This window comes from Microcaecilia unicolor, chromosome 1 (genome assembly GCF_901765095.1).
Source record: "Microcaecilia unicolor chromosome 1, aMicUni1.1, whole genome shotgun sequence".
Lineage (NCBI taxonomy): Eukaryota > Metazoa > Chordata > Amphibia > Gymnophiona > Siphonopidae > Microcaecilia > Microcaecilia unicolor.
In genome coordinates, this window is record NC_044031.1 from 169,785,155 (window position 1) to 169,806,660 (window position 21,506).

General features: G+C 39.8%; 1 protein-coding gene across 1 annotated transcript in view; it reads right to left on the reverse strand.

Moving 5' to 3' along the window:
• Positions 1-20,506, reverse strand: part of HIBADH (3-hydroxyisobutyrate dehydrogenase) — a 294,282-nt gene extending 273,776 nt beyond the window's left edge. The window contains exons 1-2 of the mRNA XM_030202454.1: positions 20,312-20,506; positions 9,263-9,423 (exon numbers count right to left, since the gene is read on the reverse strand). Coding sequence (XP_030058314.1) covers positions 9,263-9,423; positions 20,312-20,366 — 216 coding nt within the window. The 5' untranslated portion in view covers positions 20,367-20,506. The remainder of the gene's footprint in view (positions 1-9,262; positions 9,424-20,311) is intronic.
• Between the last annotated feature and the right edge of the window lie 1,000 nt (positions 20,507-21,506).

Genomic DNA, 21,506 nt, shown 5'->3' on the forward strand with positions numbered 1-21,506 from the left:
TAATCCTCAAAAGCGGGGAATCCCTAGCATCCAGGCTTACCAAAAATAACAGTCAATTGGGCCTCACAACGGCAACAACATAACACAGATTAACCTGAAACTATATACAATCTGAATGAGAGTGCAGCCTGGAACAGAATGAAATGGGCCTAGGAGGGTGGAGTTGGATTCTAGACCCCAAACAGATTCTGCAACAATGAATATTACATTACATTTTTTTTTTAATATCGGCATCCTTATTCCCATGTGCCATAGAAGCCTCCATAGAACAAATTATAATCTCAGACCATTCTCAGATGAAGATTACTCTAGAAATAGGTGGGGGGAATCACACAACAAAACATTGGAGATTTCCTGGATATTAAGTGAAAGATGTAGATTTTACCAGCTTTCTACAGCAAAAATGGGAGGAGTTCTCTTCCCACAATCAGCAACATAGAATTGACCCGGTTTTATACTGGTGTACTGCAAAGGCAGTAATGAGGGGAGAGGTTATCTCCTACATGGCGGCCAGAAAGAAAAAAGTGGCCGCTAGTATCATTAATTTGACAGGGCAATTGAGCAAAGCCAAGCACAAACTTATAACCTCCCCCACACAGACACATAGAGATAATTTTGAAGCGTTGCAGGCTACCATAAATTCCCTAATACAAGAACAAACACAAAAGAACATCACATACCAGAAATTTAGATTGCATAAATATGGGAATAGACAGGGAGGTCTGTTGGCCAAGATGGTTAGCCCCCCGACTGGAAATTGTACTATTACTGCACTGAAGGACGCACGAGGGAATATGCACAATAGAACCAATGAGTTACTGAGATTGTTACAGAACCATTTTAGAAACTTATATACCTCTACCGGCCCACCAACCGTGGAGGAAGTGGACAAGTTTCTGTCCACTTCGGGGATGCCCCGGTTAGACGGGGGGTCTCGCGACTCCTTGGAACTGCCCCTACAGCTAAAAGAGCTCCAAAACGCTACTCGTGGCCTCAAGTTGGGATCAGCCCCGGGGATAGATGGATTCTCCGGGGAATTTTACAAAACATTACAGTTGTCCATTGTTTCACCTTTAATGGATTACTATCAGGCGGTGATAGATGATGGGAAGCTCCCACAGCACGAAAACACAGCTCTGATTACACTACTACTCAAACAGGGCAAGCCGGCAGAAGACCCCGATTCCTATCGCCCCATCTCTCTTATTAACGTAGACATCAAACTTCTAGCAAAGATCCTGGCTAATAGATTAGCAGCGAATATCTCGGACCTCATAAGTCCAGCACAGGTGGGGTTCATCCCCAAACGTCATTCTGTTTTGCATGTGCGGAGAATTCTCTTAGCCATTGCCCAATGCACTGATCAAAAAGAACCTGGTATGTTAGTTAGCCTAGATGCGCTGAAGGCATTTGACCATGTGGATTGGAGATATTTGCTTCGGGTGCTAGAGTGGATGGAGTTTCCGGAGGGATTTATTCGTCCTATAAGAGCACTATATAAAGGGCTAGGTGCACAAATAGTAGCAAATGGGGGGAGATCTGATTGGTTCCCGGTTCGCAGGGGAACAAGACAAGGGTGTCCCCTGTCGCCCTTCTTATTTGATCTTTCCTTGGAACCCTTGATACGGGCTTTGAATGGTGCAAGAGAAATTAAGGGGGTGAACATCGCTGGTGAGGAGGTGAAAACACTGGCTTATGCGGATGACATTCTGTTGGTCCTGAGGGAGCCCCAAGCGTCTTTACAACATGCTCTAGGAATTGTGAGGCAATATGGGGATTTATCGGGGTTTTCGCTGAACCTTCAGAAGTCATGCGCACTTGCCTTGGATACTAGGTTGCAACATACTTGGCAGGGGAGCTTTCCGCTACGATGGGCAGATACAGAACTAAAAAATATCTAGGACTATTAATTCCACGGGACCTGTCGGCGCTATGTAAACTCAATATCGGCCCAATGATGGAAAGTATGAAACTCAAATTGACGCTGTGGCAAGCTCTTCCACTCTCTCTATGGGGGCGGATTGCACTCTTTAACATGCTTATGGCCCCGAGGTGGCTTTACCTTTTTCAACAGCTTCCACTGTTTTTGAAGGGGAAGGAGGAACGGGTTTTAAATAGGCTCAAACAGAATTTTCTCTGGCGGGGTAAGCGTCCCAGACTGCCTTTATCAGTGATCCTCACGCCAAAGGAACAGGGTGGGATGGGGCTTTTGAGTTTAAGGAACCTTTCGATAGCATGTGCAATGCGGCACATCAACGATTGGTTTCGGGGATCAGCGGAGTTCTCCAATACTGTGGCAGAGATGTCAATTTTCCCCGGGACACTTTAGTTATCTTCTGCACATGGGTTACCGTTTACCACCCCAAGCATATCAACAACATCCCTTATTGTGCTCGCTCAGAGCTACCTGGAGGTGGGTGTGTCGGAGACATAATTTTAACGCCAAAGTTACACCACTGCTTTCCATTTGCAACAATCCAGAGTTTCCTCCGGGGCTGGGTGCTAGTGTTTTTAGTCAGTGGAGGAACAGAGGAGTCGTTTATTTGTCCCAGGTAGTTAATGAAGAGGGGCAGCTTAAAACACTTGCTGCACTAACAGCAGAGTTTGGCATTTCTGGCACACACTACTTTGCTTATACACAGTTAAAACATTATGTGTCTTCCCTCTTGTGGTCAGACCTTACAGAAGACGTAGTAGATATACTCACAGAGAATTATTCTCTTGGGGCACAGGTATCTGTCCCCCTGTGGTTCCATCACCAACAGCTTAAAGATACTACCCAAGAAATAGACTATTTTGGAGAAAAGATTCAACATCAGAAATGATCAAGGAGGATTTTCAACAAAGAGATATACATACACACACACAAGGGAAGAGGGAGAAGTAGAGGGGGAGGGAGCAACATTTTGCCACACAAGAATGATAGACAGCTATTAAAATTGTTTTCAACCACTAGAACAGGAAGAACCTTAGGTAAACAGGGCCCTAAGTATGGAAGACATCAAAGATCTAGATAGAGGTCTTTCATCCACTCCAACACCACAATACAATGCTTTCAATACAAGAGTAGAATTGTTTAGATTTACATGAAAACTGTGGATTAGTGATTATAAACTGCCAATACATCAGATTATTCTATTGTTAAACATGAGAGCAAATGGATATCACCTGGCAATCCTAATGCTATAACTGTAGCATATGAGAATGCAGTATTAAAAGAAATAACAATGCTTGAAAACAGTGGCAAAAAGGTGTTTTATAATTTTAGTAAAAAAGAGAAAGCTGCTATTCAATCATTGAGGAATGACCCTAGCATCAGTATAAAACTTGATGAAAGGGTGGAGTCGTCGTCGTTATGGATACAGAAGAGTATATTAGGGAAGTGACTCGCCAATTAGAGGATCATAAGTTTTAAAAGAGATTATGGGCACTGTTTACTAAGGTACGCTATGTCCACACACCCATACAATGAACAGTTGATGGTAGGGAAAAGATGCATTGATGACATTTTTATTGTTTGGCGAGGGACATAACAGGAACTTGGCTTGGATGTAAATTTTAAATTTCAGCTACATTTTAGTAACTATAAGATATCCTTTCTTGATATTTTAATTATTAACAAAGAGTGTAAAGGGATGAAAGATATTTATAGAAAGCCTACCAAGGTCAATAAACTATTGCATAATGATAGCAGGGCTTTGAAAAGGAATTTACCATACAGTCAGTTTTTAAGAGCTAAAAATTTTGTTCAGAAAAAGATATCTATGAGAAGCATGCTACTAATCTTAAATACAGGTTTAGGGAAAGAAGGTACCCTGAAAGATGTCAATGAGTGTTAAAAAAGAGCAAGTGTTAAGGATAAAAAGGAACTTTGAAGTTTAATCATTTGTCCAATGACATAAAAGTTTTGCACAAATATTGGTATTTGATTAAGACCGTGGATGCTTTTTCTGATAAGGAACTATTGATAGCTTATTTAAAAAGTGTGAATTTGAAAGATATATATTGCCGTCCCTGTTTATAAGGAAAGATGCACGAGAGAAATATACCACATGGACATTTTCCATGTGGAAAATGTTCGGTATGTTCTGTGAATGTTGCCTGTTGCCATTAGATCCATTGTACGTCCTATATCTGGGAAGAGGTTTGTTTTACAGCATTTCTTTAATTGTAAAACTAAAAAGATTGTATGTGCCTGCTACCGCCCTTGCAATCTGCTGTATATAGGGAAGACCAAGCGTGCTTTGAGCAAGGGAGTGATTGAACACTGTAACACAATCAATAGGAAGATTACAGACAAACCTTTGGTAGAACATTCAGGGCCCCTTTACTAAGGTACGCTAGCGGATTTAGCCTGTGCTAAATTCTAAGATGCTGATAGGAATATAATGGGTGTCTTAGCATTTAGCACACACTAATTTTTAGCATGCTAAATCCACTAGCTCGCCTTAGTAAAAAGGAGCCCTCAGTCAAAATGAACCATAAATTTGAAGATTATAGGTACTTTGTCCTGCAGAAACTTACTGTCCCTTGGAGAGGAGGAAATGTGGACAATCTACCAAGATGGAACGGATGATAATTTTTGAATTCGACAGTGGAGCCTTTTGGTCTTAATAAAGTGCTATATCTTCTAGCATGCCTTTAGTTAATGGGAGAGGAGATCCATATGCTTGCCACTGTTTTTTGCTTTTTATTATGTACAAGAAGTATGTTTGTAAGGAACGTATCTTTTAAGTTGAAGACAATTTGTTATTGTCAGAACTTTTTGTGGCCTTTCCAACATATATGTGCATTAAGGTTGTTTTTTTTTTTTTATTTGTGAATGATTTGAATTATTTTATCTTATGTCTTAGAACCCATAATTTATTGATTGTGGTCAAGTCTGTGCATCTTTTCTTACATATTTTAGAATTTTGTTTTTAAAAATGTATTGATTTTGGACAAGCCAGTGAATTTTTCCTTACATTTTCAATTATAAGTACATAAGTAATGCCACACTGGGAAAAGAACAAGGGTCCATCGAGCCCAGCATCCTGTCCACGACAGCGGCCAATCCAGGACAAGAGCACCTGGCAAGCTTCTCAAACGTACAAACATTCTATACATGTTATTCCCAGAATTGTGGATTTTTCCCAAGTCCATTTAGTAGCGGTTTATGGACTTGTCCTTTAGGAAACCGTCTAACCCTTTTTTAAACTCTGCCAAGCTAACCGCCTTCACCACGTTCTCTGGCAACGAATTCCAGAGTTTAATTACGCGTTGGGTGAAGAAAAAGTTTCTACGATTTGTTTTAAATTTACTACACTGTAGTTTCATCGCAAGCCCCCTAGTCCTAGTATTTTTGGAAAGCGTGAACAGACACTTCACTCCACTCTGTTCCACTCCACTCATTATTTTATATACCTCTATTCTTTACTTTCATTTTTTGAGTGTTTGCTGATTTTAGGACCTCCTGATTCGCTGAGAAGCTGTATGATGTTATCGGAATACTTTGTGTTCCAATCGTGTTGTATTCCAATTTTTAAATCTATGTGCAAACTATTATGCCAATGCAGTGATTTTACAATAATTGTAAGTCCCAAAAAGAATATTTTGAAGTGCGGGGGCAAGCAACAGTAAAACAAGTAAATAAACCCAACACAACAAGTATTTAAATGGTAGGTAGCCTTCTAATCTTAAAAACTCAATACGCACATTAGCAGAGCCTTGCAGGCAACATTATCACAAGGGGTACACAGCCCTGTGGCTTACCTAAATCATTGTCTGCTCCAAATGCTAATGTGAGCTATAACGCTTTTCAAACATTTAAAAATTCACTTTTAATGTTCATCATAGAAAAACTAATAAAGAAAGCTCTTATCATTTAACTTAGGGGCCTGTTTACTAAGCTGCGTTATAAGCACATTAAAGTCTTTAATGTGCGTTAACCTTATACACGTCTACAATATCCCTATACACGGTCAGCACACACACTAATTGTACGCGGGTTAAAAACGCTAACATGCCTTAGTAAACAGGGCCCTTAGTAAGTAATTATTTAGAATTGTCACCAAGCCATGAATGGGTTAATAGTTTGGATGTCAATTTGAAATTTCAGCTACATTTTAGTCCTAAATAATTACTTACTAAGATAAGTGATAAGAGCTTTCTTTACAAGTTTTTCTATGATAAAAATTAAATTAAAAGGACATTTTTTAATGCTTGAAAAGCGTTATAGCTCACATTAGCATTTGGAGCCGAAGATGATTTAGGTAAGCCACAGGCTCTGCTGATGTGTGTATTAACTCGCTTGGAAGACTACTTACCATTTAAAAACTTGTTGCACTGGGTTTATTTCTTTCTTTTACTATCACAGTGATTTTAGGCATTTTTCTTTTTTATTTATGGATATACAGTTAATTTTTTTTTAATCTTTTTTATTTTTTTTTGACTGCGGTAATTTCAGAGCTTCCTGATTGGCTGGTAAACCATTTGATATAATGGAAAACATATGCGTTCCAACTGCAATATTTCACTTTTCTTAAGTTTGTTTGTATAATTTAATGTCTGTACAGTTGTATGTTCTATTTACTTTTACGGATACAGAGCTGATTTTTATAGCATGTTTTGTGGCTGCCAATTTTAGACAGACCAGGAACTACTGAATAAACGTCTCCCATCATGCAAGCGTTTAGAATGCTGTTTGCTGAGAGACAAGTCCGTAGTATGCTGTTGTAAATGCTAGTAAGCACTTTAACTGTTTTCAAGAGCTATTATAAGCTTAAAGGGTTTTGGTTCTTGTACATGTTTTAAGAGGATTTAATTGTTCCAAGATTTTTTAGTCTTAAGTGCTACTTCATTATGTTTACAGTGCTGAACAGCTCTGCCATATTTTCAAATTGAGGGCCCTGCTTACTAAAGCGTGTTAGCGTTTTTAACGTGCCTATGATGAGCAAACTCGCTGTGTAGGTGCCTATAAGGATACTGTAGGCACGTACACTGTTAACGTGCGTGCATGGTTAACGTGCATTAAAAATGCTAACGCACCTATAACACGGCTTAGTAAACAGGGCCCTGAGAATGCAAGGTGTTCCGCACTCTTCTGTTTGGTACACATACTGCTTACCTTTTAACTGGCTGCATACACCTGGTCTGAACTATAGGGGATATGTTTTTTGAAATGAACCATAGAGGATCCACCACAGACACTTATTAGAATGCAGCCTGTTGATTGTTGTTTGCATTTCACTTGGCATGAGGTTTTAGTTGAAAATCACAACACAACCTCACACCGGCTGTGTAAATATCATTTAGGGCTCACCCACCTACAGAAATGTTAGTTAGTCTAATAAGATTTAATTAGATGGAGAAAAAAGCTTCAGTATCGCCACCCAGCCAGCCCAACATAGCAGGCTATAAGGCGTAGGCTCGGCGTGCCATCAAAACTCCATCGATTACTATCAATTCAATCCATTCAGAAGATTTATTTTGACTCTTCTTGGTAACTAGTAGTTGTGTGTGCCCACACAATTCTATAGATCAGTTATTTATATACTCTTGATACACTTATAAAGTTCAATTCAATGAGATCAAACGAGGGACACCGCTAGAAATCACTTAGCTTCATCAGACCGCTGTAGTGTTCTGCTCATTTTGGTGCTTTCCGTTCCTCAATGCCAGCAGCATTTCTTTGATATAGCAGAGCAGAGATTTGATCAGAATCATTGATACAATAAGAGATATGAAGTAAAACCCCTGACACAGCACTAGCAAAACGGGGGCTCCCTGTCGGGTTGAGGAACGGAAAGCACCGAAATGAGCAGAACATTACAGTGGTCTGATGAAGCTAAGTGATTTCTAGCGGTGTCCCTTGTTTGATTTCATTGAATTGAACTTTATAAGTGTATCAAGAGTATATAAATAACTGATCTATAGAACTGTGTAGGCACACACAACTACTAGTTACCAAGAAGAGTCAAAATAAATCTTCTGAGTGGATTGAATTGATAGTAATCGATGGAGTTTTTTTGAAGCTATATGATGGCATGCCGAGCCTATGCCTTATAGCCTGCTATGTTGGGCTGGCTGGGTGGCGATACTGAAGCTTTTTTCTCCATCTAATTAAATCTTATTAGACTAACTAGCACTTCTATAGGTGGGTGAGCCCTACACGATATTTACACAGCCGGTGTGAGGTTGTGTTGTGATTTTCAATTATTACTTTAGCTTGAGTGGATTATGAGGTTTTAGTGCCACATTGAAGTCTTGTCCTATTTCTAGAATTTTTATGGATTTGTATTCATTTATTCTACTGCATGATTTTATGTATAATATATATTGGCCTAGTGGTTAGAGCACCGGTCTTGCAATCCAGAGGTGGCCAATTCAAATCCCGCTGCTGCTCCTTGTGATCTTGGGCAAGTCACTTAACCCTCCATTGCCTCAAGTACAAACTTAAATTGTGAGCCCTCCTGGGACAGAGAAATATCCAGTGTACCTGAATGTAACTCACCTTGAGCTACTACTGAAAAAGGTGTAAGCAAAATCTAAATAAATAAAAAAATATATATATATGTAAAAGAATCATTTGTTTTGTTTTTCTTTTTATATTTTGTAGTTAGTGTAACCAGTTTGATTTGGATTCCTTATACTCTGCATGTTGTATATCTTGTAAACTAATTATGTATTTTACTTTTATATGATTTTATTTTTATTATTATACCCCTGAGGCAGCCCATGAATGGGCAAAATGTGGCCCACATCAGATGATATTTTTATAAAGATATTCACATTGATACCACTTTTAGACCCGCTTTGTGTCGCATCTATCTTTTGTGTGGTTCTGGAGAGTCTTGCTATTTTGTGCTGCCGTATAATGAAGGATGTAAATGAGCCAAAAGCTCATTAAAAACCTGTAGCTAATATTTCACAAAAAAGGTACTAACACATGAACATTTTCTCAGTTTAGACATATGCCTCTTTATTAATTAAAAGTTTGTCAAGTGTTTACTATTAAATATTGTTGGGAAGACAGAATGGGTACATCTCTGCTTTCCTGACCTCAGACTTATCTTAAAACTTGTAAAGGCTTTCCTAATTACAAGTAACTTGTTCATGACAATATTAAGCATATAGAATGTAGTGCCTCTACCTATGAAGATTAAAGTCTTAAATGCTGCCTCTTTTTCCTTACATATAATGGTATTTCTTTAAAAGAAATTATCGATTAGGAAGTTAACTTTTAATAATCTGGTAATTTTATTGTTAAGGGTTCATACACTACCTGTGCACCTGAGTCTTGAAATTCCTTGCAAGCATTTGGGAAGACATCATATGCAATGACAGGATATCCATGTTTCAGAAGATTTTTTGCCATTGGATTTCCCATGTTACCCAGTCCAATAAACCCAACAGGAGTTTTGGATGCCATTGTCCTCGAACATACTAAAGCAACAGAAAATGTTCAATAGAAGAGTTATCAGTTATACATTACAGCTACATAGCTACACATTAAAAAGTTAACACTATTATCATAAGCAAACTACACAGTAAGGATGAACCTAACTGTACTCTAAGGAAGTACAAACATCCTTTAGCACTGGGCGGCCTCAACATAAGCAGAAGTCATTAGAGGAAGAGGATAGTTGTGGAAGGTTTGCTTATAGAGATCGGTCACAGGACATGTGGGTAAGAGTGTTTGTCTGCACTTTTACTTCTATGAAAGCCGACCCTTGCATTAGGATTCCCTTTCTTTTACTATAACACACATAAGGTCCTGTTTACTAAGCCATGTTATAGGCGCGTTAGCATTTTTAATGTGCGTTAACCAGGTATGCGCAATAACCTTATACGTGCTTACAATATCCCTATAGGTGCCTACACGGTTAGCACGTCCGCTAATTGTAGGCCTGTTAAAAACACTAACGCGCCTTAGTAAACAGGGCCCATAGTAGATGATGGCAGAAAAAGGATCAGTTGTACTGCCCTGTCGAGTCTGTGTTGGTCTTACTGCCAGCAGTACTCTTAACTTAGTGTAATTTTGATGAAGTTCTTTTCCTTTGGGAATAGTATATCTATTATACAAATAAACCTGGAAGCTCAGACTGCAAATAGTTCTATATATGGGTCGATATGGATATTATCTGTAGAAGTCAGGTGACTTCTCTTGTACATTTTTCACATTCTTCTGTCAAAAATCTACAATTCAAAATGCAATAAAGTAGAAATTTGTTTCACTGATTTACATAATGTAATTATTAAAAAAAATTCAAAAGCCTGGATTGCATAAGCCTTCACATCCCTTGGTTTGAAGCAAACCTATTTGCAACAACAGCCTCATGAGTTGGTTAGGATAAGAGAGTAATTTTATAATATGTTTCCTACATGTGAAGGCCACATCAGTACCTATTTTATAAAACCCACATAGGTGTCCATGCATCTTTATAAATTAATAGGAGTACATCAGTAAAAATTGTAGCTAGGTTATAGTCATGGACATTTAACCCTGCTTGAGAGCAGGTGTAAATGTTAACATATGAAATTATTTGTATAAATCGTGACTCTGCCCTTGACCACATCTACATAGGAATTACATAAAAATATGCACCTTGTCATCACAGTGTGTACTTTTATGCATGTAATCCCTGAAGTAGAAGAATAAAAGGCCTTCGGGCAAAAAGTCTTTTAAAATTACCACTAGCATAACAGGTCAAATAGGCGCATATATTTTAGGTGCAAGCACTTATCACCAGAAACGGAGCTGGTATAAACGCTGGCACCTAGACTGTTAAAAAAATACACATAGAGTTATTTTATAATCAATGTGTGTAAAATGTGTGCTCCACCAAATTCTGCACATTAATATCCACCTGCAGTGCACACCATCAAATGCTGTTGTGTACTTACAGAATAGCATTTAGCCAGAATTTAGTCATTTAAACTGGAGTATATGTTTACATAGTATCAGTATTTACTACCTAAATCTAGATGGCTCCTTACACAATTACCCCCTAAGGTAGTACTTCTCAACCCAGTTCTTGAGGCACACTCAGCCTGTCAGGTTTTCAGGCTAAGCACAATGAATATTCATGAGATAGATTTGCATAGCAGAGGCAGAGCATCTTGAGATTATGTCACATCCTCTTATAGGCTCCAAACTTTACTACCAGGTAGTAAATTATAGTAGCAGTTTTACTGGGTGGCTGAAATTGCTGGGGGGGGGGGGGTTCTTTATACATATAAAGAATGTTGGAACTGCCTTATGCATATTCATTCTGGATATGTTTACTTCTTATGAATATGCATAAGACAGTTCCAACATTCTTTATATGTATAAAGAACCCGTTCCAGCAAGTTTCAGCTACCCAGTAAATCTGCTACTATTTCTTGATATACCACCTTTACAGTGGTGATCCTTAAAACCTGACTGACTGGATATGCCCCGAGGACTGGGCTATGAACTACTACCCTTAAGAAGCAATTCTATAAAACGTTAGGTTCCAATGGACTGCTCAAAAACATCATCTAGGTGCCCAAAAGCTGAGAATGCACTAAGTGGTGTTCTGTAATAAAGGCCAAACAGACACGCAAATGTGCAGCAGAAAAAGGGTGTGTTTGGGGCAGAGAATGAGTGTGCACTGGGTGGGACCAGAAACCATGCATACATAATGTATGTGTGCATGGTGCCAAAAGGACATGCTCAAATGTACACCTACTACAAATAGCAACTAAACAGGAGAGATGATGTCTCTATTGACCTGGAATACTGGCTGCTGTGTTCTACTGATGTGTGGTATCTTAGTGAGTGGTCAGGCCTCAATATCAAACACCTGCCCCCCCCCCCCCCCCACACACACACACACTTAGCGCCTCCTCCCCATCTTTCAGGGCAAGTGTGTGTGTGTTTCTGTGTGTGCAGGTGGAGTTTGGGGAGCGTGCCAGGTGCCCTTGACCTGGATTGGCCACTGTCGGTGACAGGATGCTGGGCTAGATGGACCTTTGGTCTTTCCCAGTATGGCACTACTTATGTACTTATGTACTTATGCACATTTAGGCGTGTCTATCTGCTAATGCGTGGAAGCAAGGTGCTGCTCCAGTTAGCACTGGCTTTCAGGAGAGAGACAGAGATTTCAGAGAAGGAGGGCTCTCCTTCCTGAGTATACAAGCCCAAAACACTGTTCATGGACATGACCGAGGAACAATACATGCGCAGGTTCAGGTTTATAAGGAGACTATATTGCATCTGTGAAATCAGCTAGAGGAGAACCTAGAGCCCATTGCTAGGAGGGGACAGAACCTGCAAGTGCACCCAAAAGTCACCACAGCCCTAAGTATTCTTAGCTACTGGATCCTTTCAAACACTTCTTGGGGCTACAGCAGGCATCAACCAGTCAACCACCTCATACTGCACTGCTCAGTTTCTATACGCTTTTTTCAGGAGACACACTCAATACAACCTATTCCCTAAACAATAGCAACAGCAATATCAATGACAGAATTCTTTGAGCTGGCACAGCTCCCTTCGGTGTCCCTTCGGTGCTCAGGGCACTAGAGACATCCACTTTGCCATCTGGCCACCTGCTGGCAAGGAGGCTATTTACAAGAATTGAAAGTGCAACCATTCCTTTAATATTCATGTGGCCTGTAATGCTTCCAACCTTAAAAACAGGATGTGAGTGCCTGCTACCCAGGCTCATGTCATGATACCTACATTCTGTCACAATCTGGCATAATGATAGCTTTGTGGGTGACAAGATCACCAGGGAGTGGCCGCTAGGTGAGTTCACAACATTCACACCCTTACAATCATTAACCTGCTCTCTCTCTCCCCTCCCCCCACACACATGCAACAACCAGCCCTTCAAGTCTCTGGGACCACCAAAGATGATTTCTGCCAACTCCTATATTTGGTATACTAATTTTCCCTTCGTTCCCTCCCTTGCAGGCTGATGACCCCCACAGTCTACCCCAAGATCCAGCTGAAGAAAGGCATAATAGGGCACGCAGGAAGACCAGGAGGCATATTTTCAAAGCACTTTGGGAGGCTAAGTTCCATAGGTTTCTATGGAACTTTGGGAGGCTAAGTGCTTTGAAAATGAGCCTCCAGGGCTCTCATCAAGAGGACAGCTGGTATGTTGAAATCCCACTTCTGGTAAGCAGAAAGGTTGGGGTGGGGGGGGAAGAGGACTACTCTGCACCCTAAGCAACACATACATGTTCTTGGCCTGCTGCATGCTCCACAACTTCGCCATCAGCTAGTGGATGCCTGAACATGAACTCTATTTGAAATTTACCCACATCCTTTTCTTAATCTTGTTTCCCATCTAGTCCTGCCTAATTATGATCTCATCTATTCACCTTAATTATTTGATTGTCCTTGAGATAGTCTAAATCCCTGGTTACTTACTGCACATGTATTAATTTGCTTCTTGAACTTATTGTAATTTGTGTTATATTCTGTGCATTATGTTTTATTCACTTTGTTTGTTTGTTTGTAAGCCACAACATTTTTTTTATTTATTCATGACATTTATACCCCACATTAGCCCGAAATAGACTCAAGTTCAATTTCGGGCTAATGTGGGGTATAAATGTCATGCATAAATAAATATATAAAACCACTGCCCTAGGGCATACTCCATCCTTTTAATGTGCTCCTCTATGGCCCTTAGCCTACAGTCTCAGACCTCCTATTACTGGATCATCTCCTGTGGTCACAGCCTAATCTGCTCTCTCAAATACCAAAGGGGATGGTTCATCGGCTCCTGTGGAACAGGAAATGGTGGCTGTTCAAGGATCTGACCTCCTCGGTGTCGAATGACCACCTCCTGATCCTCCTCCTCTTCCAGGGGTGGCCCCATGAACCAGCCAGGGAAGAGTGGATGGGAAGGAGAGGTGGGAGATGGAGGGAGAAGTAAGGGATGGGAGGGAGAGGGTGAAGGGGCACCAGCAGGCTCTGCCTCAGCTTCTTGCATCTCTCTGCTGCAGTGTATAGGCCAGACCTACACCCTCATCCCCTGGGGGTCCTGCAGTCTGCTGGTAGGCTATGGACATGAAAAAGAAAGGAGTTATTAACTGCACAATCCCAGTGGGAAATGCAATGAGAATGTCATTAGGGTTGCTGTACAGGTAGCACCGGCCTAGCAGGGTGATGAATGCATTTAAGGGACAGAAACACGGGGGTTTGCTGTGTTTGTTTTATTTATAAAATTCTGATATATACCACCCATTGCACAGTGGTACTGCTAAGACTATCTCTACTTCAGGAAGCAGGTGAAAGCTTGGCTCTTCAACTAGGCCTTTAATGGAAGAAGTAACTAACTTGTTAGTGTCACTCACACACACGAGTGAGAGGGGCTAAACAAACTGCAGCAGGACATGTTTATTCACTCCTGTCCTAGCTGAGATAATATTTAACCATCTCTCTGACCTCATATGCACCTTTTGTTAAATTAGTCACCTAATTTTCTAACTCCTCTTACCCATAGGAGCCAACTTTCCAAAATTACTGGGGGTGCTAAGCCCAATGGAAAATAACCCCTCCCTGGACACATACATGGAATTTTCTCAATACTGGGGGTGCTCAAGCACCCACAGAGCCGGCTCCTATGCTTTTAACCTATATGCTGTCTGACCTCGTGTGCAACTTTCTTTAAATTAGTCACATTACATTCTAACCCTTCTTACTCTCTTACCTATCTATATGTTCCATCTTTGCTTATACCCTTCACTGTCAATGAAAATGTTCTGTTACTTATTGTGTTGACATTGTAAATACTATATTATGCCATACTTTGGGGCTCATTTTCAAAGCACTTAGCCTCCCAAAGTTCCATAGAAACCTATGGAACTTAGCCTCCCAAAGTGCTTTGAAAATATGCCTCATTGTATTGTTATTTGAATATTTTTGCTGCTGTAATTGCCTATTGCTCATCTTTGAACTATTCTTACTGTGCACCACCTTAAGTGAATTCCTTCAAAAAGGCGGTAAATAAATACTAATAAATAAAAAATAAGCAATTTACAATCAATGCATAATGAAATAAAAAAACAGAAACAAAAAAAAAAACAAAACCAAAATTACAAGAGCAGATCTGTAAAAGACAGAGAACCAAACGGGGAAGTGAAGAAGGGAGAAAAAAGTGTACTCAGTGGGCAGAACTAACAGAATTAAAAACCGGGGGAACTGACAATTAAGAAGGGTCTGTAGGTAAACAGTAAAGAGTAAACAGAAAACAGACACTGAAAGTCCAAACAAGTTCTTTATTCATACAGACCTGACATGGCCACATTTCGCCAATTTGGCTGCATCAGGGGTACAGAAATGAAACAGCTAACAAAAAAATATAATAAAAGATTTTTCAAAAAACAAATTAGGTACATTCAGATTGTCCTGTGTGTACAGAATACAGAAACAATAAATTCAGATTGTCCTGTGTGTACAGAATACAGAAACAATAAATACATCTTTAATTAATAAAAACTTAAAAACCACATGTATAGCTAAAAGAAGAAGAAAAACGTATGAACTCATGAAATATTCAAGTAAAATATATAAAACTAACAATAACATCGATATATAAATCTTAAATGATACAACTTAAAATCCCATAAGAAACAAAAATATATAGAAAATTCATAAACTAATGTAAAATTCAAATAAACCATACCTAACCAGGGACCAGTAAGGCTTAGCCCATGTAGCAAAACTGACCATCCAAGATGACCTGAAGGAATAGTACAAGGGCATAAATGTAAAAGGCACCTTACTTAGGTAAAAAAAATGAAACTTTCTAATCTTATCTGGCTTAAGGCTGGAATGGTAAAAATGGAGCACAGGTGAAGATAAGAAAAAAAGTGAAGTGAAATTTCTATGCTGAAATAGGATGAATCTAAGTAGCAGTGAGGCTAGAAAGCAGTGCTGGAGTGAAAAGTTAGAACCTTTTTAAGATGGGCATCACTTGTGCAATCAGAATCTGTGCTTAGTTTTTGTTTTTTTCAACCAAAACACCGATTTTTAACAAGATAGCCACCATACATTTTTAATGCTTTTTACCGTTTTTAAGTGGCAATTTTCAGTAAAAATTACATTTTTAAGAAGGGCATCACTTGTGAAATCAGAATCTGTGCTTAGTTTTAGTTTTTATTTTTTAAATAAATAATTCTTCTGACCTACCTAATTTCTTACACAGTAATATGTTAAATTAGACTATACATCTTACTCTGTTTATGATTATACCTTTTGCAACATAGTGTAAGCCACATTGAGCCTGCAAATAGGTGGGAAAATGTGGGATACAAATGCAGCAAATAAATAAATAAATAAATAAACCAAAAATGCCGTTTTGTTAACTTTTTTATTTATCTTTTGAATAATGAAGCCTCTTTTAAATCATCTAAATTCGCTTTTTAATAAAGCTTTATATGGGTTAGGATTATATTTTAAGCAATTTAGAATCCTTTTTTAATTTTTAAAATAAGGATCTTCAGCACTATAAATAGTGGGTTGGTTTCAAGATGGCAAACCCCACAGAGGTATGAAGCTGCTGCTCCACTTTCTGACAGGGAGTAAAGTACTGGTGAAGTAAGTTTTAGTCCTTGCCCCCTTTTTTTGTCTCTCTGTATTTCTTTAAACATTCTAACTATGTTTTTAGGACCTTCATTTGTTTGTTATATCAAAGTTCTAACTTTTCACTTCAGCACTGCTTTCTAGCCTCGCTGCTACTTAGATTCATCCTATTTCAGCATAGAAATTTCACTTCACTTTTTTTCTTATCTTCACCTGTGCTCCATTTTTACCATTCCAGCCTTAAGCCAGATAAGATTAGAAGGTTTCATTTTCCACCTAAGCAAGGTGCCTTTTAAATTTATGTTCTTATACTATTCCTTCAGGTCATCTTGGATGGTCAGTTTTCCTACATGGGCTAAGCCTTACTGGTCCCTGGTTAGGTATGATTTATTTTAATTCTACATTAGTTTATGAGTTTTCTATATGCTTTAGTTTCTTATGGGATTTTAAGTTGTATCATTTAAGATTTATATATCGATGTTATTGTTAGTTTTATATGTTTTACTTGAATATTACATGAGTTCATAAGTTTTCTTCTTCTTTTAGCTATACATGTGGTTTTTAAGTTTTTATTAAAGATTTATTGTTTCTGTATACTGTACACACGGTTTATTGACAATCTGGATGTACCTAATTATTTGTTTTTTGAAAAATCTTTTATTTTATTTTTTTTGTTAGCTGTTTCATTTCTGTACCCCTGATGCAGCCAAATTGGCGAAACGTGGCCACATCGGGTCTGTATGAATAAGGAACTTGTTTGGACTTTCAGTGTCTGCTTTCTGTTTACTCCTTCCGTTGTTGCAAGACACTCAGCGCCTCTTCATTGTGCTGATCTGAAACACCCAGGATGTGATCAGTTTCTTAAACTTCTGCAGAGCTGGTTGAAATCTAAAAACCCAGGAGAAAAGAATTCCATAACTGAGGTCCAACACAGCTGAATGCAGAATGTTTTGTGGGATCTAGGCGTAGTTAGTTATGAAAAGGAATAAGTAGTAGGAACATTTTGGAACAGTATAAGGCCCATGCTGGGGTATAGGGATTTAGTAACTTGGAAATATAATCAGGAGCCGAGGAAGAAACTCTCTTGTAAACCAATGTGAGGATTTTGTGTTTAATTTGCTCAGAGACAGGAAACAAATGCTTCAAGATCAAAAGAGAAGAAACACAGTCAAAGCAGCATGCGCTGTTGAGTAGCTTTACTGTAGTTGATTGTACCAGTTAGCCCAGTGCTATAATAATCTAAGTGCATTATAACCAGAGATAGAACAAGAGTACAAAGAAGGGTCAGGGCAAAAAAGGTATGACTGACCGCACTCAATGCAGAGCTCTCAACTGGTTGGAAGAAGTTCTAGGAGGTGATCCACCAATCTACAGTGCTTAGGGAAGTGTGTTTTTCCATTGCAGGGAAGAAGGATTTATTCATACCGACACCGGCAACCAGGTACTTGTTTATTTTGCCAAAGTAGAAAAACACATAGGTTCAAATCACATTCTCACTGAGAGTCCCTGTGGAGTCAAGGAAAGTCCAAGTGTACCTACCACCTTTAGCCAGCTGACATGGAAAACTGAACTTTTTGTGACTTTTTTTTCGCTTTTGAATACTTGAACCATTTAGGACCCAATATTCAAAGAAAGCAGAGCTCCTAAGTTTATGCCCTATTTTAAGCCAAACATGCTGAATTTTCAAACGAAAACTTATGCTCCTAATTTAGGAGCTTAAAGTTCTGTTTATAGGATTTAAGCATGCTATTCATTTACCTAGATTGAGAGCCTAATTTACATGCTTACCCCCAAATTCTACAAATGGCGCATAAAGTTGGTCGAGCAAATGCGCACCCAGTTATAGAACAGGGTCAGTTATGCAGTAACATAAGTTAATTAGCACTTAATTGGAAATAAGTACCAATAACTGGTGTTAAGAAGTACTAACTAGTAGTTGCACATATAACTGACTTACCCTCCTATTCTGTAAAACGAGCGCCTAACTTCTCTCATACACAACTCCAAAGAAAGTGTGGCAAAGAGAGTGCCATAGGCAGAACATGGGCATTCCCAGTATTTAGGTACCAAGTTACAGAATACTTCCTTTTCTGCACCTGACAGTAGTTAGGCGCTCAGTGTAAATGTTTGGGCGACAAGAGAGGATGATCATCTGACAGGCGCCATTTTCAGTGCTGCTGCCTGCTGGTCAGGTCTCTCTCTGTGCCCCCCCCCCCCCCAGCCCCCAACTGCAACTCCTCTCCTCCACGTGGCCTGCCGGCCGAAGGAACCAAACAACAGGACGACAGATGGACGCCGGACGGTGTTGGCTCTGGTGATGGCTCCCCTCCTCTTGATCTGCTCTCAGAGTCAGCGCAGATCATCAGGAGAGGGGGACCCACGGCTGCCACCAGAGAGGAGAACGGAGCCAGAGGACGCAAAAGAAAGCGCATGAGTCACTGGTGAGGGGGACAGAGGAGGGGGAGGGGGAGGGGAGGAGGACGAGCGGAGCCAGAGTGGAGCTATGAGCTGCTGCAACCACGTTGTCGTGCTTTATTGTTGGTAGTATTTTTATTTAATCTCACTTATACACTTATATTTTCAAACTTACCGGCTTCTGCAGCATACGAATGTACACAGAAGTATAATAGTAGAACAATAATTTGTTATAAATCATAATCAGTGTGTCATTTGGAGGGGCTGGTTATTGGGACACCCTATCTTGAAGAGATTTTTTCCTCCTGGTAAAGAGCCACTAAAACAGACATCATGTTATGAGAATCAGGTGCTCAACATTCAAAGTTTCTATCTATTTATTTACATTTATATCCCACATTAAACACAATTTAGGTTGAAACCAGGGAGAAGTAAAATCTTTTTTTTACTGTGCTTAGATCAAAAGGGATTGATGGTTTGTGGAGAGAATTTGCTCCTTTTGTTTTGTGGCTGGATGGATTATGAATTTGTGCTAATTATAATTATTATGATGCTGCAGATTATGGTGCTGATTGTGCTAATTATGCTAATTATGCTGATGCTGTTTATGATTGATGATTATGATTATGCTGCTGCTGATTCTGTTTATGATGGTTATGATTACCTCAATATTCAAATTGACCTCATCAATATTCATATTGACCTTATTAATATTTATATTAATATTCTGCTATATTTAGGCTAGAAAATTTTTCACCATCTGCCAACACTGTAAAGAGGCCAGTTTATGAACATAACTCCTATGAAACGTGGGCCCACAATGTTGTTTTGTTTTGTTGCGCTTTGACTTTCAGGACTGCTTTCTGCAGATACTTCTACTTTTTTACTTTGTTTAGAATTACAGTACGTGGAGCATCCTGAATCAGAACTGCAGTGAGTTTTTCAGTTCTCTGCAATACTTAAGTAGCCCCTAACCAAAGGCAAGGGCTGCCCAGGGAAGGGTGGTATTTACATTTTAATGCTAGCATATTGTACTTATTTCATTTAAAGCCAGCAATACATTATTAATTGCACTATGAAAGTTAAATCAGGAAAATGCAGAGTGCTCGACGTTTTTCTCCAGAAGCTAGATCACAGAGCACATATGTGCGAGTAGTAATAAATCAACTTTAATGTAAGAAAGTAACTCACTTCAAGGCATAACGTCGTGCATATACTTATCCCCATCTGCCACTCAAAAAATATCTAATCACTTACAGAATCAGTACACTAAGGTGCAGGCAACGGGGATGCTCAAAGTCAACACCACTATCAGACCAAGGGACCCACAGAACAGCCAGGGATTCTTACCTAATGTAACATGTGCGCGCAGAGCGCTGGGGTATCGCACAAGCAATGATGCCATACTACCGATGCTGACCTCCTCTTACCCTGCAGCCCTCTCTCTCTCTCTCCGACACTTCCGCCCCAGAGGGGCGGGGACCGAACACCAATTGTCAATAACAAGAGCCAGTCCCGAGAAAGAGTTGTTAGCCGGTGTCCAATAGGTGACAGCTCTCGCTCGGGTCGTCCAGGAAGAGGGGCCGAAACGAGGGAGCTGCCCCCTGCTCTCGGAAGAGGATAGGCTACGGCCGCTGGAGACCCGCCCCGAGCTTCCCAGTGCCCTATAGCTGCTCGCGCTGACGTTAAACAACTGTGTCTGTGTGTGTAACTCTCTCCGTGCCTCATGATGCTTGCTTCTCTTGTTTGCCAAATAAGCTGAGTATTAAGGTTCGTATTGTATCCTGCTGTGACTGATAGAGAAATCTAGAAGTTTGACATCGGTCACTTTGATAGTATCAAGTGGGAAAGATTGATCGGTATTAGTCTGACCATCTGGTTGTGTATATATTTGTTGTAACCCGTGTTGGTCATTGGGCAATAGCGGGCTATGGCTATACATTTTGAAAATAAATAAATGGTACGTAGTCCTTCGTGCTTGTGTTAGTAACAGGATCACCAAAATGCTCTGACTTCCCAGAAAAGAACATTCTGGAATCTCTACACTTAAACCTGACCCTTATTGTTAACAGGATATTCTTATATGTCAATAGCTATGCAGGGGGCGTCCACTTTTCCAGATGGGGCCTGGGAGAAGGCGTGGCTTTAGACATCTATTTGGTTACTGTGCTGTTCTGCATTCCCCCCCCCCCCCCCCCCCCCCCCCGGATTCTAGGCTGAGATTTTCAGGCGGTAATCAAAGTGTAATGTGCATAACCTAATTGGTTAACAAGCCAATCAGCACTGATAATTGTCAACAAACAATTATTGACACATTGGTATTAGAATTTACGCACAGAACTGTCTAAGCTTATTGTATAACTAATAAAAAAAGGCCCGTTTCTGACACACATGAAACGGGCGCTAGCAAGGTTTTCCTCGGAGTGTGTATGTTTGAGAGAGTGTGTGAGAGAGTGAATTTGCAAGTGTGTGTGAGAGACAGAGTGAGTCTGGGTGCGAGTGTGCCTGTGAGAGAGAGAGTGTGTGCAAGTGCGTATGTGACAGA